Source organism: Myxine glutinosa, chromosome 2, assembly GCF_964187855.1.
Source record: "Myxine glutinosa chromosome 2, kmMyxGlut1.1, whole genome shotgun sequence".
NCBI lineage: Eukaryota > Metazoa > Chordata > Myxini > Myxiniformes > Myxinidae > Myxine > Myxine glutinosa.
In genome coordinates, this window is record NC_136262.1 from 115,675,597 (window position 1) to 115,702,034 (window position 26,438).

The following is a 26,438-nucleotide window of genomic DNA, read 5'->3' on the forward strand; positions in this document are numbered from 1 at the left end:
GGAGATTCCAATGATTTTGAAAGCTTTGGATTCAACAGCGTGAAGCCGAGCCAGGTGTGAGGCAGGAGCACCAGCCCATAGGGGAGAACAGTATTCCATTGAGCTGCGGATGAAAGCCTTGTAAGTGGTGAGGAGCTCAGGTGTGCCGAGGAAGGACTTCGCACGACGGAGGATGCCCAGTCGGCGACTGGCTTTGGAGGCCAGCTTGGAAATGTGGTTTTCCCAAGAAAGATCATGGCAGATAGTGAGACCCAAAAGCTTGAGTGACAGAACTTCTTGGAGAGGATTGTTGAGAAAGTAGATGGGAGGGTTGTCCAGTCGATCTTTTCGGAGAGACATAGTAAGAGAGTGAGATTTGGCAGGATTGAAAGACATGTTCCACTTGTTTGACCAGTCTGTGATTTTGTCCAGGTCTTCAGAGAGTGAGGAGGCTGCAGACAGCCGATCTGAGGGAAGAGGAATGGAGCGGCAGAGAGTGGAGTCATCAGCAAAGAGATAGAGAGGATTTTCCAGAGAGTCAGAGAGATCATTGATAAAGACCAGAAAAAGCACAGGGCCCAGCACACTTCCTTGGGGAACTCCAGCCTGAACAGGAAGGGGAGATGAGAGAAATCCATTCAGGGCCACACGTTGACTACGACCAGAGAGGAAGTCCGCAAGCCATGCATGGAGATTTCCATGGATACCATAGGAGGAGAGTTTGGTGAGCAGAGCTGGGTGCCAGACCGTATCAAAGGCCCTTGATATGTCAAGGGAGACAGCTCTGATTTCCTGTTTGGCATTGAGGACCTCCATCCATTGTTGAGACAGCAGAAGCAGCATGTCCAGAGTAGAGTGACCTGGTCTGAGACCAAATTGATGATCAGAGATCAAGCCATTGGAGAAGAGGAAAGATTTCATATCCGAAGCAATGATGGATTCCATGACTTTGCTGATAATTGGGAGCAGGCTGATTGGTCTGTAGTTGCAAGGATCTGTTTTTGCACCTTTTTTGTGTAAAGCGGTAATGTTAGCTGATTTCCAGGATGCTGGCAGATGACCTTGAGCAAAAGATAGGGTGAAAAGAACAGAGAGAGGGTGAGATAGAGCGGCAGAGCAGGATTTTAAGACCCGTGGGCTGATGCCGTCTGGTCCAGTTGCAGAATCAGAGTCGAGGTTTGACAAAAACTCCTCCACCTTGTCAGGAGAGAAGGACACAGAGTCCAGGAGCAGTTGGGTTCGACTGCGAAAGGTGGGAACAGAGAGAGATGGGTTTGGGACTAAGGATTTCGAGGCGAACACAGAGTTGAGGCATTCGGCTTTGTCACGTGCGATGTCAACTGTGTGGCCATTTGAGGTAAGGGAGGGGATGGAGGGGGAACAAACACCAGAAACGGATTTGACCAGACGCCACCAGGATTTGGAGGAAGGAGACAGGTTTGAGAGTTCATTCTTGAGTGAGGAGAGATAGTGCTTCCTGGCACTCCTGAGGGTAGACACACACTTGTTCCGAGCTTGGTGGAAGGAACTGAGATTTCCTTCAGTTGGATTCGCCTTCCAAGAGGCAAAGGCAAGTTGTTTCAGGGCAACTGCCTCACCACAAGATTCAGTGTACCATGGACGGGAGGAAGGGTAAGACAATTGAAGGCGAGATGGGATAAATCTGTGCATGAGAGAGATCAGTTTGCTTTGGAAGAATTCCCAGGAAGAATTGATGTCAGAGGCAGTGGAGATGGGAGACCAATCCAGACGATTGATGGCTGCTTGAAGACCGTCCCAGTCGGCCTGAGTGAAATGCCAGACTCGTCGACGCTGAGGAGGCTCTCTGAGAATGGCCAGAGAGATGTCCACTTTGACAAGCACATGATCAGAAGAACCGATTGGAGCAGAAGAAGAGCAGCAGACATTAGCAGGGAAGTTTGTCATAACCAAGTCTAGAAGAGAAGATACTCCATTGGCTGAGATCCGGGTCGGGAAATTGACAGATTGTGTCAATCCCAGTGAGTCACAGAAGTCCTTTGCTGAGGTGCCATGACTAGTGAGAGAGGAACCCACACCCAACCAGGTGGCATGATGACAGTTGAAGTCACCACATATGAGGAAGAGAGAGTTGGGATGAGTGGATAGAAGTTGGTCCATGTTGTCAGACATTGAAATGTAGGTGGAGTCATCACTGTTTGGGGGACGGTACAGAACACATATGAACAAAAGGTGGGAGTGGAGAGGAAGCCGTAACCAGAGGTACTCCTGCGGGTGAGGAGGAAAGAGAGCAGTGCAAGGAGAGTGAGGAAGAGAGTTTTTGACAAAGATAGCCACCCCACCACCAGGCCGAGGCTCAGGTCTATCATACCGGAGGAGGGAGTAACCAGGAAGAGATATTAAGGAATCCTAAAAGACTTCCTAAAATCCACGATAACTTCCTTAGTTTTACTAACATTCAGTAATGCTGATAGGGGCATGTTTAACACAAGACTTCCTAAAATTCACGATAACTTCCTTGGTTTTATTAACATTCAGTAATGCTGATTGGGGCATGTGTAACACAAGACTTCCTAAAATCCACGATAACTTCCTTAGTTTTACTAACATTCAGTAATGCTGATAGGGGCATGTGTAACACAAGACTTCCTAAAATTCACGATAACTTCCTTAGTTTTACTAACATCTAGTAATGCTGATAGGAGCATGTTTAACACAAGACTTCCTAAAATCCACGATAACTCCCTTAGTTTTACTAACATTCAGTAATGCTGATAGGAGCATGTGTAACACAAGACTCTCTAAAATCTACGATAACTCCCTTAGTTTTACTAATATTCAGTAATGCTGATAGGGGCATGTGTAACACAAGACTCTCTAAAATCCACGATATCTTCCTTAGTTTTACTAATATTCAGTAATGCTGATAGGGGCATGTGTAACACAAGACTCTCTAAAATCAACGATAACTCGCTTAGTTTTACGAACATTCAGTAATGCTGAAAGGGGCATGGTTAACACAAGACTCTCTAAAATCAACGATAACTCCCTTAGTTTTACTAACATTCAGTAATGCTGATAGGGGCATGTTTAACACAAGACTCTCTAAAATCAACGATAACTCCCTTAGTTTTACTAACATTCAGTAATGCTGATAGGGGCATGTGTAACACAAGACTTCCTAAAATCCACGACAACTTCCTTAGTTTTACGAACATTCAGTAATGCTGATAGGAGCATGTGTAACACAAGACTTCCGAAAATCAACGATAACTCCTTTAGTTTTACTAACATTCATTAATGCTGATAGGGGCATGTTTAACACAAGACTTCCTAAAATCCACGATAACTTCCTTTGTTTTACTAACATTCAGTAATGCTGATAGGAGCATGTGTAACACAAGACTTCCTAAAATCCACGATAACTCCCTTAGTTTTACTAACATTCAGTGATGCTGATAGGGGCATGTTTAACACAAGACTTCCTAAAATCCACGATAACTTCCTTAGTTTTACTAACATTCAGTAATGCTGATAGGCGCATGTTTAACACAAGACTTCCTAAAATCCACGATAACTTCCTTAGTTTTACTAACATTCAGTAATGCTGATAGGGGCATGTTTAACACAAGACTTCATAAAATCCACGATAACTTCCTTGGTTTTACTAACATTTAGTAATGCTGATAGGGACATGTTTAACACAAGACTTCCTAAAATCCACGATAACTTCCTTAGTTTTACTAACATTCAGTAATGCTGATAGGGGCATGTTTAACACAAGACTTCCTAAAATCCACGATAATTCCCTTAGTTTTACTAACATCTAGTAATGCTGATAGGGGCATGTGTAACACAAGACTTCCTAAAATCCACGATAACTCCCTTAGTTTTACTAACATTTAGTAATGCTGATCGGGGCATGTGTAACACAAGACTTCCTAAAATCCATGATAACTCCCTTTGTTTTACTAACATTCAGTGATGCTGATAGTGGCATGTTTAACACAAGACTTCCTAAAATCCACGATAACTCCCTTAGTTTTACTAACATTCATTAATGCTGATAGGGGCATGTTTAACACAAGACTTCCTAAAATCCACGATAACTCCCTTAGTTTTACTAACATTCAGTAATGCTGATAGGGGCATGTTTAACACAAGACTCTCTAAAATCAACGATAACTCCCTTAGTTTTACTAACATTCAGTAATGCTGATAGGGGCATGTTTAACACAAGACTTCCTAAAATCCACGATAACTCCCTTAGTTTTACTAACATTCAGTAATGCTGACAGGGGCATGTGCAACACAAGACTTCCTAAAATCCACGATAACTCCCTTAGTTTTACTAACATTCAGTAATGCTGATAGGGGCATGTTTAACACAAGACTCTCTAAAATCAACGATAACTCCCTTAGTTTTACTAACATTCAGTAATGCTGATAGGGGCATGTGTAACACAAGACTCTCTAAAATCAACGATAACTCGCTTAGTTTTACGAACATTCAGTAATGCTGAAAGGGGCATGGTTAACACAAGACTCTCTAAAATCAACGATAACTCCCTTAGTTTTACTAACATTCAGTAATGCTGATAGGGGCATGTTTAACACAAGACTCTCTAAAATCAACGACAACTCCCTTAGTTTTACTAACATTCAGTGATGCTTTTTGGGGCATGTTTAACACAAGACTTCCTAAAATCCACGATAACTTCCTTAGTTTTACTAACATTCAGTAATGCTGATAGGGGCATGTTTAACACAAGACTTCCTAAAATTCACGATAACTTCCTTGGTTTTATTAACATTCAGTAATGCTGATTGGGGCATGTGTAACACAAGACTTCCTAAAATCCACGATAACTTCCTTAGTTTTACTAACATTCAGTAATGCTGATAGGGGCATGTGTAACACAAGACTTCCTAAAATTCACGATAACTTCCTTAGTTTTACTAACATCTAGTAATGCTGATAGGAGCATGTTTAACACAAGACTTCCTAAAATCCACGATAACTCCCTTAGTTTTACTAACATTCAGTAATGCTGATAGGAGCATGTGTAACACAAGACTCTCTAAAATCTACGATAACTCCCTTAGTTTTACTAATATTCAGTAATGCTGATAGGGGCATGTGTAACACAAGACTCTCTAAAATCCACGATATCTTCCTTAGTTTTACTAATATTCAGTAATGCTGATGGGGCATGTGTAACACAAGACTTCCTAAAATCCACGATAACTTCCTTAGTTTTACTAACATTCAGTAATGCTGTTAGGGGCATGTGTAACACAAGACTTCCTAAAATCAACGATAACTCCCTTAGTTTTACTAACATTCAGTAATGCTGATCGGAGCATGTTTAACACAAGACTCTCTAAAATCAACGATAACTCCCTTAGTTTTACTAACATTCAGTAATGCTGATAGGGACATGTGTAACACAAGACTCTCTAAAATCAATGATAAATCCCTTAGTTTTACGAACATTCAGTAATGCTGACAGGAGCATGTGTAACACAAGACTTCCTGAAATCAACGATAACTTCCTTCGTTTTACTAACATTCAGTAATGCTGATAGGGGCATGTTTAACACAAGACTCTCTAAAATCAACGATAACTCCCTTCGTTTTACGAACATTCAGTAATGCTGATAGGAGCATGTGTAACACAAGACTTCCTAAAATCCACGATAACTCCCTTAGTTTTACTCACATTCAGTAATGCTGATAGGGGCATGTTTAACACAATACTCTCTAAAATCAACGATAACTCCCTTAGTTTTACTAACATTCAGTAATGCTGATAGGAGCATGTGTAACACAAGACTTCCTAAAATCCACGATAACTCCCTTAGTTTTACTAACATTCAGTAATGCTGATAGGAGCATGTGTAACACAAGACTTCCTAAAATTCACGATAACTTCCTTAGTTTTACTAACATTCAGTAATGCTGAGAGAAGCATGTGCAACACAAGACTTCCTAAAATCCACGATAACTTCCTTAGTTTTACTAACATTCAGTAATACTGAGAGGGGCATGTGTAACACAAGACTTCCTAAAATCAACGATAACTTCCTTAGTTTTACGAACATTCAGTAATGCTGATCGGGGCATGTTTTACACAAGACTCTCTAAAATCAACGATAACTTCCTTAGTTTTACTGACATTCAGTAATGCTGATAGGAGCATGTTTAACACAAGACTCTCTAAAATCAACGATAACTTCCTTAGTTTTACTGACATTCAGTAATAACTGACAGGGGCATGTGTAACACAAGACTTCCTAAAATCAACGACAACTCCCTTAGTTTTACTAACATTTAGTAATGCTGATAGGGGCATGTGCAACACAAGACTTCCTAAAATCGACGATAACTCCCTTAGTTTTACTAACATTCAGTAATACTGATAGGGGCATGTGTAACACAAGATTCTCTAAAATCAACGATAACTTCCTTAGTTTTAGTAACATTTAGTAATGCTGATAGGGGCATGTGCAACACAAGACTTCCTAAAATCGACGATAACTCCCTTAGATTTACTAACATTCAGTAATGCTGGTAGGAGCATGTGTAACACAAGACTCTCTAAAATCAACGATAACTTCCTTAGTTTTACGAACATTCAGTGATGCTGATAGGGGCATGTGTAACACGACTTCCTAAAATCAACGATAACTCCCTTAGTTTTACTGACATTCAGTAATGCTGATTGGAGCATGTTTAACACAAGACTTTCTAAAATCAACGATAACTCCCTTAGTTTTACTAACATTCAGTAATGCTGATAGGGGCATGTGTAACACAAGACGTCCTAAAATCAACGATAACTCCCTTAGTTTTACTAACATTCAGTAATGCTGATAGGGGCATGTTTAACACAAGACTCTCTAAAATCAACGATAACTCCCTTAGTTTTACTAACATTCAGTAATGCTGATAGGGGCATGTGTAACACAAGACTCTCTAAAATCAACGATAACTCGCTTAGTTTTACGAACATTCAGTAATGCTGAAAGGGGCATGGTTAACACAAGACTCTCTAAAATCAACGATAACTCCCTTAGTTTTACTAACATTCAGTAATGCTGATAGGGGCATGTTTAACACAAGACTCTCTAAAATCAACGATAACTCCCTTAGTTTTACTAACATTCAGTAATGCTGATAGGGGCATGTGTAACACAAGACTTCCTAAAATCCACGACAACTTCCTTAGTTTTACGAACATTCAGTAATGCTGATAGGAGCATGTGTAACACAAGACTTCCGAAAATCAACGATAACTCCTTTAGTTTTACTAACATTCATTAATGCTGATAGGGGCATGTTTAACACAAGACTTCCTAAAATCCACGATAACTTCCTTTGTTTTACTAACATTCAGTAATGCTGATAGGAGCATGTGTAACACAAGACTTCCTAAAATCCATGATAACTCCCTTAGTTTTACTAACATTCAGTGATGCTGATAGGGGCATGTTTAACACAAGACTTCCTAAAATCCACGATAACTTCCTTAGTTTTACTAACATTCAGTAATGCTGATAGGCGCATGTTTAACACAAGACTTCCTAAAATCCACGATAACTTCCTTAGTTTTACTAACATTCAGTAATGCTGATAGGGGCATGTTTAACACAAGACTTCCTAAAATCCACGATAACTTCCTTGGTTTTACTAACATTTAGTAATGCTGATAGGGGCATGTGTAACACAAGACTTCCGAAAATCAACGATAACTCCTTTAGTTTTACTAACATTCATTAATGCTGATAGGGGCATGTTTAACACAAGACTTCCTAAAATCCACGATAACTTCCTTAGTTTTACTAACATTCAGTAATGCTGATAGCGGCATGTTTAACACAAGACTTCCTAAAATCCACGATAACTCCCTTAGTTTTACTAACATTTAGTAAAGCTGATAGGGGCATGTGTAACACAAGACTTCCTAAAATCTACGATAACTCCCTTAGTTTTACTAACATTTAGTAATGCTGATCGGGGCATGTGTAACACAAGACTTCCTAAAATCCATGATAACTCCCTTTGTTTTACTAACATTCAGTGATGCTGATAGTGGCATGTTTAACACAAGACTTCCTAAAATCCATGATAACTCCCTTAGTTTTACTAACATTCAGTAATGCTGATAGGGGCATGTTTAACACAAGACTTCCTAAAATCCACGATAACTCCCTTAGTTTTACTAACATTCAGTAATGCTGGCAGGGGCATGTGCAACACAAGACTTCCTAAAATCCACGATAACTCCCTTAGTTTTACTAACATTTAGTAATGCTGATAGGGGCATGTGTAATACAAGACTTCCTAAAATCCACGATAACTTCCTTAGTTTTACTAACATTTAGTAATGCTGATAGGGGCATGTTTAACACAAGACTTCCTAAAATCCACGATAACTCCCTTAGTTTTACTAACATTTAGTAATGCTGATAGGGGCATGTGTAACACAAGACTTCCTAAAATCCACAATAACTCCCTTAGTTTTACTAACATTTAGTAATGCTGATAGGGGCATGTGTAACACAAGACTTCTTAAAATCCACGATAACTCCCTTAGTTTTACTAACATTTAGTCATGCTGATCGGGGCATGTGTAACACAAGACTTCCTAAAATCCACGATAACTCCCTTAGTTTTACTAACATTTAGTAATGCTGATAGGGGCATGTGCAACACAAGACTTCCTAAAATCGACGATAACTCCCTTAGTTTTGCTAACATTCAGTAATACTGATAGGGGCATGTGTAACACAAGATTCTGTAAAATCAACGATAACTTCCTTAGTTTTACTAACATTTAGTAATGCTGATAGGGGCATGTGCAACACAAGACTTCCTAAAATCGACGATAACTCCCTAGTTTTACTAACATTCAGTAATGCTGGTAGGAGCATGTGTAACACAAGACTCTCTAAAATCAACGATAACTTCCTTAGTTTTACGAACATTCAGTGATGCTGATAGGGGCATGTGTAACACGACTTCCTAAAATCAACGATAACTCCCTTAGTTTTACTGACATTCAGTAATGCTGATTGGAGCATGTTTAACACAAGACTTTCTAAAATCAACGATAACTCCCTTAGTTTTACTAACATTCAGTAATGCTGATAGGGGCATGTGTAACACAAGACTTCCTAAAATCAACGATAACTCCCTTAGTTTTACTAACATTCAGTAATGCTGATAGGGGCATGTTTAACACAAGACTTCCTAAAATCAACGATAACTCGCTTAGTTTTACGAACATTCAGTAATGCTGAAAGGGGCATGGTTAACACAAGACTCTCTAAAATCAACGATAACTCCCTTAGTTTTACTAACATTCAGTAATGCTGATAGGGGCATGTTTAACACAAGACTCTCTAAAATCAACGATAACTCCCTTAGTTTTACTAACATTCAGTAATGCTGATAGGGGCATGTGTAACACAAGACTTCCTAAAATCCACGACAACTTCCTTAGTTTTACGAACATTCAGTAATGCTGATAGGAGCATGTGTAACACAAGACTTCCGAAAATCAACGATAACTCCTTTAGTTTTACTAACATTCATTAATGCTGATAGGGGCATGTTTAACACAAGACTTCCTAAAATCCACGATAACTTCCTTTGTTTTACTAACATTCAGTAATGCTGATAGGAGCATGTGTAACACAAGACTTCCTAAAATCCACGATAACTCCCTTAGTTTTACTAACATTCAGTGATGCTGATAGGGGCATGTTTAACACAAGACTTCCTAAAATCCACAATAACTTCCTTAGTTTTACTAACATTCAGTAATGCTGATAGGCGCATGTTTAACACAAGACTTCCTAAAATCCACGATAACTTCCTTAGTTTTACTAACATTCAGTAATGCTGATAGGGGCATGTTTAACACAAGACTTCCTAAAATCCACGAAAACTTCCTTGGTTTTACTAACATTTAGTAATGCTGATAGGGACATGTTTAACACAAGACTTCCTAAAATCCACGATAACTTCCTTAGTTTTACTAACATTCAGTAATGCTGATAGCGGCATGTTTAACACAAGACTTCCTAAAATCCACGATAACTCCCTTAGTTTTACTAACATTTAGTAAAGGTGATAGGGGCATGTGTAACACAAGACTTCCTAAAATCCACGATAACTCCCTTAGTTTTACTAACATTTAGTAATGCTGATCGGGGCATGTGTAACACAAGACTTCCTAAAATCCATGATAACTCCCTTTGTTTTACTAACATTCAGTGATGCTGATAGTGGCATGTTTAACACAAGACTTCCTAAAATCCATGATAACTCCCTTAGTTTTACTTACATTCAGTAATGCTGATAGGGGCATGTTTAACACAAGACTTCCTAAAATCCACGATAACTCCCTTAGTTTTACTAACATTCAGTAATGCTGACAGGGGCATGTGCAACACAAGACTTCCTAAAATCCATGATAACTCCCTTAGTTTTACTAACATTTAGTAATGCTGATAGGGGCATGTTTAACACAAGACTTCCTAAAATCCACGATAACTCCCTTAGTTTTACTAACATTTAGTAATGCTGATAGGGGCATGTGTAACACAAGACTTCCTAAAATCCACAATAACTCCCTTAGTTTTACTAACATTTAGTAATGCTGATAGGGGCATGTGTAATACAAGACTTCTTAAAATCCACGATAACTCCCTTAGTTTTACTAACATTTAGTCATGCTGATCGGGGCATGTGTAACACAAGACTTCCTAAAATCCACGATAACTCCCTTAGTTTTACTAACATTTAGTAATGCTGATAGGGGCATGTGTAACACAAGACTTCCTAAAATCCACAATAACTCCCTTAGTTTTACTAACATTCAGTAATGCTGATAGGGGCATGTGTAACACAAGACTTCTTAAAATCCACGATAACTCCCTTAGTTTTACTAACATTTAGTCATGCTGATCGGGGCATGTTTAACACAAGACATGTGTGGTGTTTGTTTAACACACATGTTTAACACACCATGTCCCTCGTGGTCCCCCTGTGCTGTCTTTCCCTCGCGGTCCCCCTGTGCTGTCTTTCCCTCGCGGTCCCCCTGTACTGTCTTTCCCTCGCGGTCCCCCTGTGCTGTCTTTCCCTCGCGGTCCCCCTGTGCTGTCTTTCCCTCGCGGTCCCCCTGTGCTGTCTTTCCCTCGCGGTCCCCCTGTGCTGTCTTTCCCTCATGGTCCCCCTGTGCTGTCTTTCCCTCGCGGTCCCCCTGTGCTGTCTTTCCCTCATGGTCCCCCTGTACAGTCTTTCCCTCGCGGTCCCCCTGTACTGTCTTTCCCTCGCGGTCCCCCTGTACTGTCTTTCCCTCATGGTCCCCCTGTACAGTCTTTCCCTCATGGTCCCCCTGTGCTGTCTTTCCCTCATGGTCCCCCTGTGCTGTCTTTCCCTCGTGGTCCCCCTGTGCTGTCTTTCCCTCGCGGTCCCCCTGTGCTGTCTTTCCCTCATGGTCCCCCTGTACAGTCTTTCCCTCATGGTCCCCCTGTACAGTCTTTCCCTCATGGTCCCCCTGTGCTGTCTTTCCCTCATGGTCCCCCTGTGCTGTCTTTCCCTCATGGTCCCCCTGTGCTGTCTTTCCCTCGCGGTCCCCCTGTACTGTCTTTCCCTCGCGGTTGTCAGCTCTTTCACGAGCCTCGATTCAGTATACAAAAAAAAAAAGACTTCCTAAAATCCACGACCTATGTAATGCTGGGAACTTCACGTCTCTGAATGCTTGGGATGTCACAACAATGTTGTTGGTTTGGTTCCGTAAAATGGGGTGCATCGGGACACAAACAGAAAAAAGTTCGGAAACTTTTTCGCTGAAAATTGATAACCAGACTGATTTGTTGATATTTGGGTTGAAAGTGTTCTCTTGTTTAAAAAAAAAAAAAGCAACTTATAGTCCGTATTAACCCCATATCTGGGTTAAATAGGAATAAATAGGATTGTTATGGCTGTCCCTATTCACCCCGTTTTACGGGTCAATAGGGACAGTCACTAATACAAAAAAGAATAATCAAGAAATCGGGAAAGTTTGGAGAAACGTTTTATCCCATATTTTTTTCCATTGGCTCCGTGTTTTTTTTTTGGGTGTGTGGGAGCTGTGCTATCCCGCTACAGGTGCATATTACGTGCATCCACCTGAGCTATCAATTTAGTAATAAGTTGGAGACTCAGGATTTGTATTAGTGATTCCTGATTATTCTTTTTTTGTATTAGTGACCGTCCCTATTCACCCCATTTAACGGTGTTCATTTGTTTGGAATGATGCTGTTTGGAATGAAAATATCGAGATTGAGTTTGAAGGAAAATGAGTAAATGACGTGTGAAAAGGGCGGGGACAGAGCGAGCTTGGTCGCCAATCGGAATCATTTTTGCCGTTTTCCGCATGTGGGAACATTCTCCATGTTTCCACATTGTTCCCGCATTATCCGCGAATACCTTTCCGTGACGTCACACCATGGTAGCGCAATAACTTTTGCTAATTTCCTGTAATAACACGTTTTCTTCATTGTAACATAACAGCCAATCACCTCTCTCCAGGCAACACCATCACCACCGTTATCATCTTTACCCTTCAAGGTACATCGAGTTTACACTGTGCTCCTCCCAGTTTTGGGGTCGGCCCCACCAGATTTCTGTGCAGTTTGAGGATCCTTGTAGATGTCCTAGACCAGGTGGGAGTTTTCATAGAATTTCTCCAAATGTTCTTTTTTAAGACTACGTGCTCCCACCTGTGCATAGCACCTGCACAGCAGCACAGGTACCTCGCAAGTTTGACAATAACACCGTGGTGCTCACCCTGCACCGCCATGACAGTTTCACCAAGCACGGACGCGGTCTGAACAGTTACCATGGAGACCATGACGTCAGCACCAGGCCCAGGTCGGAAAACCTTCGCTTCGTTATATTTTATAAACGTCGTTTTTAATAAATTCTTCATCTACTTAAAACGTTTTCATGTTTATTTTTCCTCATTATTTCGGTCATGAAGCGTCACAGGAATGAACAAGAATCATAATATAATCTGGTGTTGATGTGACGCACACATGATGGACCGAATGGTCTCCTGCATCGAATTGGAGCACGGAGGAGCAAGGGGGAGGAGAAAACGACGGGGGGCGAGGGAGCACGGGGGGAGCGAGGGAGCACGGGGGGAGCGAGGGAGCACGGGGGGAGCGAGGAAGCACGGGGGAGTGGGCGAGGGAGCACGGGGGGAGTGAGGGAGCACGGGGGGAGCGACGGAGCACGGGGGGAGCGAGGGAGCACGGGGGGAGCGAGGAATCACGGGGGGAGTGAAGAAGCACGGGGGAGTGGGCGAGGGAGCACGGGGGGAGTGAGGGAGCATGGGGGGAGCGACGGAGCACGGGGGGAGCCAGGGAGCACGGGGGGAGCGAGGGAGCACGGGGGGAGTGAGGAAGCACGGGGGGGGAGTTAGGAAGCACGGGTGAGTGGGCGAGGAAGCACGGGTGAGTGGGCGAGGAAGCACGGGTGAGTGGGCGAGGAAGCACGGGGAGGAGCACGGGGGCAGGCACGGGGAGAGGGAGCACGGGGGGTGAGGGAACACGGCGAGGGAGCATGGGGGAGGCGAGGAAGCACGGGGGGAGCGAGGGAGCACGGGGGAGGGAGGACACACGGGGGAGGGAGGAAACACGGGGGAGGGAGGAAGCACGGGGGAGCGAGGAAGCACGGGGGGGGGGCGAGGGAGCACGGGAGGAGGAAGTGGGGAAGGACGGGGGGAGTGGGAAAGGTCGAGAGCATGGGGAGCACGGGAGTGAAGAACCACGAGTTCAGGCCCCATTGGTGACGTATTCGCGTGACGGACTCTGACGTGAACAGGACGTCATCACGACAGCCGCAACATGGCGACTGCCATGTACCTGGAGCATTACTTGGACAGTGAGGAGGGTTGAGGGAGTTTAATGGAGGCGTCGCCGCGGTTTCGAGTGCTCCAACGGGATTTGTACCGTCACGGTCTTGGTTTAAATTAAAAAACCCGGAAATGTAATTTCCATCAGTGTTTCCGCACCAGTTGATAATGAATCGCTAGTTACCCTTAAACTTCGTGTTTGTAACTGTTATTGTGCCTCAAGGGTGCGATCCGTGACCGGTCTTGGTCGTCATGGTTACCCTGGACCGTGACCATGTCGCTCTAATTCAAATGAGACCGTGAGATGTCTGCGTTTCTCTCGGTTCTCATGTAATCTGGGGGTTCGATTCCCGGCGCAGCCAATCAGATTCCACTTGGTTTTTTTGCTGTGACCAGGAAAGGGGAGCTTGGGGTGAAGCCGGCTATCCTTTCCGGAAGTATTTGCGAGTAAAGAATCCCTCTCTGAGTGATGGTTGTTATGGTTACAGAGCTGTCTGTCCTTGTGCACTTCGTATGCTTTAATAACTAATTAAATATTCACCTACCGGGCTCTTCCTCTTCCTAACCTCTTTTGCTCCTCTTTTCTCATCCTCTCCTTGTCAGGCATCGAGAATCTTCCTAATGAATTGCAAAGGAACTTCCATTTGATGAGGGACTTGGACCAGCGCACCGAGGGTGGGTCGAACCCTTTGGTTACCCCTGCTGGTTGTGCACAGGAATGTGTTTTTAAGGGACTTCCTTATGTTTCGGGTGGTTGCTGGTGGTTAGTGGTTAACACGCAGGTACAGGGAGGGAGCAAGTACGGGGAAGTATGGGGGTACGGGGAGGGGGTAAACAGACCAACCATTGGGAATCGTACATATGTGCATGACCTATCCTTGACCCCATATTCCCCCTGACGCATTTCCATGACCTCCTTGACCCCATATCCCACCTGACCCATTTCCATGACCCCTGCTTGATCCCATATTCTCCGACCCATTTCCATGACCTCTTGACCCCATAATCCCCCATGACCTCTCCTTGACCACATATTCCCCCATGACCCATTTCCATAATCTCTCCTTGACCCTATATTCCCCCTGACTCATTTCCATGTCCTGTCATGGACCCCATATTGCCCCCTGACTCATTTCCATGGCCTGTCATGGACCCCATATTGCCCCCTGACCCATTTCCATGACCTCCTTGACCCCATATCCCACCTGACTCATTTCCATGTCCTGTCATGGACCCATATTGCCCCCTGACTCATTTCCATGTCCTGTCATGGGCCCCATATTCCCCCCTGACCCATTCCCATGACCTTCTGAGCCCATATTCCCCCATGACCCATTTCCATGACCTCTCATTGACCCTATATTCCCCGACTCATTTCCATGTCCTGTCATGGACCCCATATTCCCCCTGACCCATTTCCATGACCTCTTGACCCCATATTCCCCCATGACCTATTTCAATGACCTCTCCTTGACCCTATAATTCCCCATGACCCATCATGGACCCCATATTCCCCCCTGACCAATTTCCATGACCTCGACCCCATATTCCACCATGACCCATTTCCATGACCTCTTGACCCTATTCCCCCATGACCTATTTCAATGACCTCTCCTTGACCCTATATTCCCCATGACCCATCATGGACCCCATATTCCCCCTTGACCAATTTCCATGACCTTGACCCCATATTCCACCATGACCCATTTCCATGACCTCTCCTTTGACCCTATATTCCCCCATGACCTCCTTGACCCCATATTCCCCCCTGACTCATTTCCATGACCTCCACAGACCTGAAGGCAGAGATCGAAGGCCTGGCGAGCGAGTATTTGACCTCTGTGGCCGTACTTTCTCCCACGGCCCGTCTTGATCGCCTGCAGCGCATCCAAACGGCGTTCGCGCGATGCCGGGAGTTCGGGGACGACAAGGTTCAACTCGCCATGCAAACCTACGAGATGGTATGACCCAGTCTACGGATACACCCCTTTCACATCTTCACTCGTGTGACCGTGCGTGATCATGCCCTTTAGCTGTCCACCTCTAGGAGGTTACCAGCTCCATTTGGCTTGATATGCTGATGGATTAATATCATCCCCACGACCTTGGAATAATGTCCTTACCTGCTAAGGTGAACTCCCTCGACCAATAATGTACATTTTGTGAACTGGACCCCCCCAACCTCCACCTCCAGTCTCATGCTTTATGACTGACCAGGGGATTCCCTTAACCACCACTCAACAACCATGAATAATCAAATTATTTCAGAGTAATCGTGTGGTTGGCGAGAGGTACACATGAGTTGGTGGAACCACCCGTACGATCAATTAGGAAATGAGTATCAGGTAGACATTACATCCCTGAGTGACCTTCCACATGGACGATACTATTTGTGTCCAGGTCCTAAAATCATCCCCCAATAAAGTGGAAGAGGTGAGGGGTCGAATGGCCCATAATAGCACCCCACCATTTATAACCAGTACATGGTCTACGTCGTCCCTTTAAAAGGTCACCCGTCCTTTCCTGGAGTTCCTCTGCACATTCTGAACACGATCCTAGATGCTTTCCAGGTTATGTTTGTGGCCCCCCTTTACTCTGAATGGATTTTGTTTGTTGCGGTTTTGTACCACAAAGCTTGGCTTTGTCACTTGGAATGCTGTTTGGCTCAGAAGATGAAAACTGAAAAGAAAGGAGTATCCTTCGTCCCAGTGGTGGCCAAAGCAAGATGATGGACAAAGGTCATCTCAGGTTCTCCTGCACACGGATCGTTATGTCTACGGGGCAGAGTGAAAAGGCACAGATGGGATTATGGAGGAATCTGAGAGCAAATGTTCTGTCAAACCCCAGTTACCACTCTCCCCTGACCTCCGTAACCCCCTTTTTTTCCTTATTCCCCCCCACTCCAGGTGGATAAACACATCCGAAGACTAGATGCAGACCTCGCACGCTTTGAAGCAGAGCTCAAGGAGAAGCAGCTGGAACCCGTCGGGCTTTATGAACCTGGAGCAGGACGTGCCAGCAAAAGTGAGCCAAGCACAGGAATGGGTGCACAGGATGTGGGATGGTACTAAAGGGGGCACTGGGCAGACGCTGTGACTTGGTGGAGAAGGTAGTTGTAATGATCATGGTGGTGATGGTTGTGGTGTCAGTGTATGTTCCCAGTTGTCTGGACAGCAAATTAAGATGCTTCCTTCATTTGGTATTCCAATTGTTTCATTCCTCATGAGATAATGACCTTTGAATGTGTTTGAGCAGAGGGTCGGAGTGTGGAGAGAAAGAAGGGGGCAGTTGGGAGGGGTCGGGGTCGTGCTCCTGAAGAAGAAACACCCCGGGGTGGAGGAAGAAAGAGACTGAAGCTCGGAAAGCCGTGAGAAGGGGCTTGGGTGGGGTGCATGTGTGGGGTGGACATTCTTGGGTGTGGTGCACATGTGGGGTGGACATGCTTGGGTGTGGTGCACGTGTGGGGTGGACATGCTTGGGTGTGGTGCATGTGTGGGGTGGACATGCTTGGGTGTGGTGCATGTGTGGGGTGGACATGCTTGGGTGTGGTGCATGTGTGGGGTGGACATGCTTGGGTGTGGTGCATGTGTGGGGTGGACATGCTTGGGTGTGGTGCATGTGTGGGGTGGACATGCTTGGGTGCGGTGCACGTGTGGGGTGGACATGCTTGGGTGCGGTGCACGTGTGGGGTGGACATGCTTGGGTGTCGTGGACATGGTCGTGTGGGGTGGACATGCTTTGGTGTGGTGCACGTATAGGGTGGACATGCTTGGGTGTCGTGGACATGGTCGTGTGTGGTGTACGTGTGGGGTGGACATGCTTTGGTGTGGTGCACGTGTGGGGTGGACATGCTTGGGTGTCGTGGACATGGTCGTGTGTGGTGTACGTGTGGGGTGGACATGCTTGGGTGTGGTGCACGTGTAGGGTGGACATGCTTTGGTGTGGCGCACGTGTGGGGTGGACATGCTTGGGTGTGGTGCACGTGTGCGGTGGACATGCTTGGGTGTGGTGCACGTGTGGGGTGGACAGGCTTGAGTGTGGTGCATGTGTGGGGTGCATATGCTTGGGTGTGGTGGACATGCTTGGGTGTAGTGCACGTGTGGGGTGGACATGCTTGGGTGTGGTGGACATGCTTGGGTGTGGTGCATGTGTATGGGGTGGACATGCTTGGGTGTGGTGCACGTGTGGTGTGGATATGCTTGGGTGTGGTGCACGTGTGGTGTGGACATGCTTGGGTGTGGTGCACGTGTGGTGTGGACATGCTTGGGTGTGGTGCACGTGTGGTGTGGACATGCTTGGGTGTGGTGCACGTGTGGTGTGGACATGCTTGGGTGTGGTGCACGTGTGGTATGGACATGCTTGGGTGTGGTGCACGTGTGGGGTGGACATGCTTGGGTGTGGTGCACGTGTGGTGTGGACATGCTTGGGTGTGGTGCACGTGTGGTGTGGACATGCTTGGGTGTGGTGCACGTGTGGGGTGGACATGCTTGGGTGTGGTGCACGTGTGGTGTGGACATGCTTGGGTGTGGTGCGCGTGTGGGGTGGACATGCTTGGGTGTGGTGCACGTGTGGTGTGGACATGCTTGGGTGTGGTGCGCGTGTGGGGTGGACATGCTTGGGTGTTGCCTTATAGTAGTTGGAGTGGGTTACAGATACTTTACTAAATTAGAACGTCACAGACCCCGATAATTCACCATATTCCACTTCATTCTGTGAGCCGATCACCTGTTCATGGATCCTGTGAATGAGTAAATTGTCCACACTCGCCCTTTAACCAAATGCAGACAATCTTTCATTCCATGAATTTGATGAGAATAAAACATAAATATCTACAAAATATGAATATGGAGTTGGAGCATCATTAACCAAGAGTTTAGGCAGGAATAAAGTAAAAACTTGCCATTCGTAATTATTTCTTCTTCTTCTCTCCTTTGGATGTATTTACTTCTTCTTCTTCTTCTCTCATCAGGGTGGAGAGTGCAACTCAACTGCCGTTCAGCATGGCTGTGCATCCTTCAGATGTGCTCGACATGCCTGTAGATCCCAATGAACCCACGTACTGCCTTTGCCATCAAGTCTCCTATGGAGAGATGATCGGCTGTGACAACCCAGATGTACGGAATAAAAATCACTCACGTGATTCTGACCCACGCTCTTCCTCCTCCCCTCCCACCAACTCGTGCTCTTCCACCCCCCACCACCTCACCTCACCCCAACCAGCCCTTGCTTCTCCTCACCTCACCCTCAGCCCATACTCCTCCTCACCTCACCCTCATCAGCCCATACTCCTCCTCACCTCATCCTCATCAGCCCATACTCCTCACCTCACCCTCATCAACCCATACTCCTCCTCACTTCACCCTCATCAGCCTATGCTCCTACTCACCTAACCCTCATCAGCCCATGCTCCTACTCACCTCACCCTCATCAGCCCATACTCCTCCTCACCTCACCCTCATCAGCCCATGCTCCTCCTCACCTCACCCTCATCAGCCCATGCTCCTACTCACCTCACCCTCATCAGCCCATACTCCTCCTCACCTCACCCTCATCAGCCCATACTCCTCCTCACCTCACCCTCATCAGTCCATACTCCTCCTCACTGCATCCTCATCAGCCCATGCTCCTACTCACCTAACCCTCATCAGCCCATGCTCCTACTCACCTCACCCTCATCAACCCATACTCCTCCTCACTTCACCCTCATCAGCCCATGCTCCTACTCACCTAACCCTCATCAGCCCATGCTCCTACTCACCTCACCCTCATCAGCCCATACTCCTCCTCACCTCACCCTCATCAGCCCATGCTCCTACTCACCTCACCCTCATCAGCCCATACTCCTCCTCACCTCACCCTCATCAGCCCATACTCCTCATCACCTCACCCTCATCAGTCCATACTCCTCCTCACTGCATCCTCATCAGCCCATGCTCCTACTCACCTAACCCTCATCAGCCCATACGCCTCCTCACCTCATCATCAGCCCATACTCCTCACTTCACCCTTATCAGCCCATACTCCTCCTCACCTCACCATCAGCCGATACTCCTCCTCACTTCACCCTCATCAGCCCATACTCCTCCTGACCTCACCCTCATCAGCCCATTCTCCTCCTCACCTCTGCCCCCCCCCCCCACCAGCCCATTTTCCTCCTCACCTCTCGCCCCCCCCCACATGAAACCACGTTCCACCTCAATCCCCACAAGCCCATGCTCCTCCTCACCTCACCCTCATTCTCCTCCTCACCTCACCCTCAGCCCATACTCCTCACCTCACCCTCATCAGCCCATACTCCTCCTCACCTCGGTCCCGCCCCCCCCTCACCAGCCCATTCTCCTCCTCACCTCCCCCCCCCACATGAAACCACATTCCACCTCAATCCCCACCAGCCCGTGCTCCTCACCTCAACCTCATCAGCCCATGCTCCTACTCACCTCCGTCCTGCTCCACCCCTACCACCCCTTTCTCCTCCTCACCTCTCCCCCCCCCCCCCCCCATGAAACCACATTCCACCTCAACCCCCACCAGCCCATGCTCCTCCTCACCTCACCCTCATCAGCCCATGCTCCTACTCACCTCACCCTCATCAGCCCATACTCCTCCTCACCACACCCTCATCAGCCCATACTCCTTCTCACCTCACCCTCATCAGTCCATGCTCCTCCTCACTGCACCCTCATCAGCCCATGCTCCTACTCACCTAACCCTCATCAGCCCATACTCCTCACCTCACCATCAGCCCATACTCCTCCTGACCTCACCCTCATCAGCCCATACTCCTCCTCACCTCTGCCCCCCCCCCACCAGCCCATTTTCCTCCTCACCTCTGCCCCCCCCCCACCAGCCCATTTTCCTCCTCACCTCTCCCCCCCCACATGAAACCACGTTCCACCTCAATCCCCACCAGCCCATGCTCCTCCTCACCTCACCCTCATCAGCCCATTCTCCTCCTCACCTCACCATCAGCCCATTCTCCTCCTCACCTCACCATCAGCCCATACTCCTCACCTCACCCTCATCAGCCCATACTCCTCCTCACCTTGGCCCCGCCCCCCCCACCAGCCCATTCTCCTCCTCACCTCTCCCCCCCCCCCACATGAAACCACGTTCCACCTCAATCCCCACCAGCCCATGCTCCTGCTCACCTCACCCTCATCAGCCCATACTCCTCCTCACCTCACCCTCATCAGCCCATACTCCTCCTCACCTTGGTCCCGCCCCCCCCCCACCAGCCCATTCTCCTCCTCACCTCTCCCCCCCCACATGAAACCACGTTCCACCTCAATCCCCACCAGCCCATGCGCCTCCTCACCTCACCCTCATCAGCCCATTCTCCTCCTCACCTCACCCTCATCAGCCCATACTCCTCCTCACCTCACCCTCATCAGCCCATACTCCTCCTCACCTTGGTCCCGCCCCCCCCCCAGCCCATTCTCCTCCTCACCTCTCCCCCCCCACATGAAACCACGTTCCACCTCAATCCCCACCAGCCCGTGCTCCTCACCTCATCCTCATCCGCCCATGCTCCTACTCACCTCCGTCCGTCCCCCCCACCACCCCACTCTCCTCCTCACCTCTCTCCCCCCCCCCCCCACATGAAACCACGTTCCACCTCAATCCCCACCAGCCCATGCTCCTCCTTTGCACCCCCCCCCGCCCAAAACAAGTCATGCTCCTCACCCCAACACAGCACATCCTCCCCCCAGCTCCCACCCACCTCTCCCCCAAACTGACACTACCAATGAACACAGCTTCTTCCACCATTTTTTTTTCCTCGGTGATCAAGCACAAAGACAAAGTTTTGTCCCAAGTCTTGTCTCATCCTTGTGCCGTTATTAACCCCTGCTGTACCATTCCCCCTCACCCTCCATTTCTCTAGTGTTCCATCGAGTGGTTCCATTTTGCCTGTGTGGGCTTGACCACCAAACCAAAGGGGAAATGGTGAGTACACCCACACCCACATCCTTCCTTCATCTCCATCAATTTATCAATTTGCAACCCACTTATTTCCTTTTCACCTTTAACCATTTACCTGAGTTTTTACACCTTGGTGTGTGGATATTTCATAAAGACTTTTTAACCCTCAGTTAAAATGGTGTGTGCAGGTATTGCCCGCGCTGTACCCAAGAGCGTAAGAAGAAGTGATAGGACCAATCCGAACGAGGGGAGTGTGCGGTTGTGGTCTACCTGGGGAAGGAGGTATTACCTTGAAAATCCTCATCGGTTTAATCAGTGTTAACGGACTCGACGGATTTTCATCTCGTTCTATGACAATTTGACATTGTGGGGTAAAAATCACTTCCTGGTTTGAGACCCTCTTCCCTTCGTGCCAAGCACATCTTGCTGCACTAACACCCTGTCCGCCATCTTTAAAAAGAAAAACCCCCACTGTGCCACTTAATGTACTTTATCACCTGACACTTAGACATGTACGTCATCAGCACCTGCAAGGGTCGACTGGTCGCTCGAAGCAGAGCAGGTACCTTGCATCACCATGTAATATACATAATGCTGCACACCTTGTACACACCTGCAGGTGTAACAGTTGCACATCGAGTACACTTGTTCAAACCTGGGTGGGTTCCATAACGAGGGGTCCTTCCCTCGTAGTTGTGGTGTCGAGGGGGTCCGTGCCGCCCCCACCTTGGGGTGCGTTTGCCGTTCTGGATGTTTTACATTCGTTCTTTTCATTGCCAGTTCACCAAATAAAAAGCATCAATTGCAAACCTGCACCCTCCTTGTTGCCATGACGACCGTTTCCCCCTCGAGTGGGGTCCACGACGTCCTTCTCAGGTCGTGCACCAGGTAGTAGTTCCGAAACACGGCACGGTTCGCACCTGGGAAAAACCCCCATTCCCCCAAGTGAGGTTATCTAGAGTAACACGACTATACACAAGCTTGAGTGAGGACGTTTATTGTCATACCTTGGTTATGGTTACCAACTGTTGACCACAACTGTGTAGGTTGATCACAAACAAGGCCCAGTGAGGCCTTCAACCCGACGCTTGACCTCTACGATACCGTACAAGATCATCCAGCAGCTTTTAAAACGTAGTGTCATAACCCGCACTTACACACATTGCTGCACTTACACACATGTACCATGGATTTGTACACGCTGGCATCGCGGGACCTCCACATGTACCCCTTCTTTGCGTACCAGTCCGAAAGGGTGTGCCCGCACGTCTCGCTCATGTAAAGCCACCTCAAGAGGTCAACCAAGAGTCGGGATGGCCACCTCAAGAGGTCAACCGAGAGTCGGGATGGCCACCTCAATAGGTCAACCGAGAGTCGGGATGGCCACCTCAATAGGTCAACCGAGAGTCGGGATGGCCACCTCAAGAGGTCAACCGAGAGTCGGGATGGCCACCTCAAGAGGTCAACCGAGAGTCGGGATGAACCATTCCCTTTTCCCCGACGCCGAGCACGACACGATGGAAAATTACATGATGGGTGGATGTGCTCGCTATGTTGCACGGATGTACAGACGCAGGAATGCAGGGCCTCGGTGGTGGCATATCGGTGGTGGCGGTGATGATGAAGACAACTTAAAGTGTCCAACAAACACTCAGAAACACAAGAGGTCAACCGAGAGTCGGGATGAACCATTCCCTTTTCCCCGACGCCGAGCACGAGACACGATGGGAAATTACATGATGGGTGGATGTGCTCGCTATGTTGCACGGATGTACAGACGCAGGAATGCAGGGCCTCGGTGGTGGCATATCGGTGGTGGCGGTGATGATGCAGACAACTTAAAGTGTCCAACAAACACTCCTTCAAATTTTCATTGCAAATATACAAGGTTGGAGTGCGAGCGTGTACATATGTGGGGAAAGGGGGGCTGGGGGGGGGGGGGAGGGGTATCAGGGGAAACCACAAGATGAGGAAATTAATCCACAAGATGATGAAATGAATCCGCAAGATGAGGAAATGAATCCGCAAGATGGGGAAATGAATCCGCAAGATGGGCAAATGAATCCGCAAGATGAGCAAATGAATCCGCAAGATGAGGAAATGAATCCGCAAGATGAGGAAGTGAATCCGCAAGATGAGGAAATGAATCCGCAAGATGAGGAAACCAATCCGCAAGATGAGGAAACCAATCCGCAAGATGAGGAAATGAATCCGCAAGATGAGGAAATGAATCCGCAAGATGAGGAAATTAATCCGCAAGATGAGGAAATGAATCCGCAAGATGAGGAAATGAATCCGCAAGATGAGGAAATGAATCCGCAAGATGAGGAAATTAATCCGCAAGATGAGGAAATGAATCCGCAAGATGAGGAAATGAATCCGCAAGATGAGGAAATGAATCCGCAAGATGAGGAAATGAATCCGCAAGATGAGGAAATGAATCCGCAAGATGAGGAAATGAATCCGCAAGATGAGGAAATGAATCCGCAAGATGAGGAAATGAATCCGCAAGATGAGGAAATGAATCCGCAAGATGAGGAAATGAATCCGTAAGATGAGGAAATTAATCCGTAAGATGAGGAAATTAATCCGCAAGATGAGGAAATGAATCCACAAGACGAGGAAATGAATTCCCCCGTACGAGTCCGATGCGCCAAAAGGGGACCTGAGGAATTTGAAACTAAAGATTCAAATCTTTCAAGATTCCAAGACGTCCGACGAGTTACATCGAACCAGTGTGTGTGAGACACAACACACATTACTACCTTCTTTTTGTCCCTCGTCGCACCGCGTAGCAAAAGGGGGACTGTGGTTTTCCCCTCAGTCTGTGTGTGCGTCCGTGCATGCATGCACTGCAATATCTTTTTAACTTTAAGTACCCGGATAACCTGGTGGATACATGGAACGTTGTCTCGGCTCAACGGGCTTCAGCTCAGGTCAGAATCCCTTCGCTCCACCACCTGGATGGCATTTGGGCGCATTAATGGGATGAAAGGGTCATTAATGGGGGTTAAAGGGTCGCTTGGTCACCTACAGATAACCGTGGAGCAAGCGGTTTACCTCAGCCTGACAGAACTTCCAGCCATCCGATGATCTTTATCCCGAAAACTCGGTGATACCCGTAAAGGGCAGAGTTCGGCCATTAAAGCGACAGCATTAGGTACCAAACTACGGTGAACGTTGCTTACAAGGAGCAGCACGACAAATAGAATTACAAGAAATAAATACTACGGAATGTGCAGATTGCTCAGTAGTAAAAGAGCGGAAGGTGCGGCAGAATGAGGTCGAGAGGGTCCCTTTGTCGCCCGGAGGTTTTGGGCCTCGACCCCGGTACCGTTACGTCCGGGCGGGACACAATTGGCTTCTCCAGGTATATTGGTGCATTGAAGGGCGCAACTCGGGACGGAACATCACTGGAAAAATAAAATAAAAGTTACAGCAGGTGCTTGATCAACCGGGACGGATCGCGGTGCAAACCTTAAATCTACGCCACACACAAACACACAAACAACATTTAATGCTTTGCTGCCAAAACTATGACCGAATAATCCCAAACAGGGCCCCTACAGACAATGCTCAGGCCTGGTTCGTTTGGAAAAAGCAAGCTCGGTAACGTTTTGGGGACAATGGGTTGTCAAGTAATGACGTCAGAGCCAGGTAAGGACATAGTGTTGTTTAAACGACGATTTTCATGGTTTTGGTTGGATAGTCCCTGTGGTCCTGGATTAAATTGCTTCCAATTGGGCTAGTTTATGGATTTATGGGTCACGTGAAGGTCATACATAGGGAGGGTTCATCGGGGAAGGAGATAGACAGCGGGAGGGGATAGACAGTGGGAGGGGATAGACAGTGGGAGGGGATAGACAGCGGGAGGGGATAGACAGTGGGAGGAGATAGACAGCGGGAGGGGATAGACAGTGGGAGGGGATAGACAGCAGTAGGGGATAGATAGCGGGAGGGGATAGACAGCGGGAGGAGATAGATAGCGGGAGGGGATAGACAGCGGGAGAGGATAGACAGCGGGAGGAGATAGACAGCGGGAGGGGATAGACAGCGGGAGGGGATAGACAGCGGGAGGGGATAGATAGCGGGAGGGGATAGACAGCGGGAGGAGATAGACAGCGGGAGGGGATAGACAGCGGGAGGGGATAGACAGCGGGAGGAGATAGATAGCGGGAGGGGATAGACAGCGGGAGAGGATAGACAGCGGGAGGGGATAGACAGCGGGAGGGGATAGACAGCGGGAGGGGATAGACAGCGGGAGGGGATAGACAGCGGGAGGGGATAGACAGCGGGAGTGGATATACAGTTGGAGGGGATAGAAAGCGGGAGGGGGTAGACAGTGGGAGGGGATAGACAGCGGGAGGAGATAGACAGTTGGAGGACAGACAGATTGACAAGAGAGACACAAAGACTGAATTAATAAGTAAGCGTGGAGTCGTCCCATTCCAGTTGTGCATACGGAGTCGAACTTCCCAGATGACCCTCTCGTCCTGGACCACCTTCTGCCTCCCCCCGACTTTCCCCTTCTTCCTCTTCCTCCTCCTCCTCCTCCTCCTCTTCTTCCCCATATCCCTCCCCTTCGCTGCTTTCCTCATCCACTCCTACTTCGTCCTCACTGATCCCAGTCTCTTCGCAGGACTGGGT

General features: G+C 47.3%; 2 protein-coding genes across 2 annotated transcripts in view; one reads left to right on the forward strand and one right to left on the reverse strand.

The window, feature by feature from the left end:
* The first annotated feature begins 13,626 nt into the window (after positions 1-13,626).
* Positions 13,627-22,606, forward strand: LOC137415795 (inhibitor of growth protein 5-like). The gene is made up of 8 exons (XM_068101316.2): positions 13,627-13,900; positions 14,475-14,546; positions 15,666-15,832; positions 16,778-16,895; positions 17,127-17,238; positions 18,841-18,985; positions 21,754-21,815; positions 21,980-22,606. The coding sequence occupies exons 1-8, from the start codon at positions 13,864-13,866 to the stop codon at positions 22,017-22,019; spliced, it is 753 nt and encodes a 250-aa protein (XP_067957417.1). The 5' UTR covers positions 13,627-13,863; the 3' UTR covers positions 22,020-22,606.
* A 166-nt stretch (positions 22,607-22,772) lies between these two features.
* Positions 22,773-26,438, reverse strand: part of LOC137417038 (calsyntenin-1) — a 34,744-nt gene continuing 31,078 nt past the window's right edge. The window contains exon 18 of the mRNA XM_078771463.1: positions 22,773-26,432. Coding sequence (XP_078627589.1) covers positions 26,211-26,432 — 222 coding nt within the window. The 3' untranslated portion in view covers positions 22,773-26,210. The remainder of the gene's footprint in view (positions 26,433-26,438) is intronic.

Coding starts and splice junctions, on each gene's coding strand:
- LOC137415795 (XM_068101316.2), top strand. CDS start 13,864: ATGGCGACTGCCATGTACCTGGAGCATTACTTGGACA. Junction 13,901..14,474: donor CCTGGAGCATTACTTGGACA/GTGAGGAGGGTT, acceptor TCTCCTTGTCAG/GCATCGAGAATCTTCCTAAT. Junction 16,896..17,126: donor AGCAGGACGTGCCAGCAAAA/GTGAGCCAAGCA, acceptor GTGTTTGAGCAG/AGGGTCGGAGTGTGGAGAGA.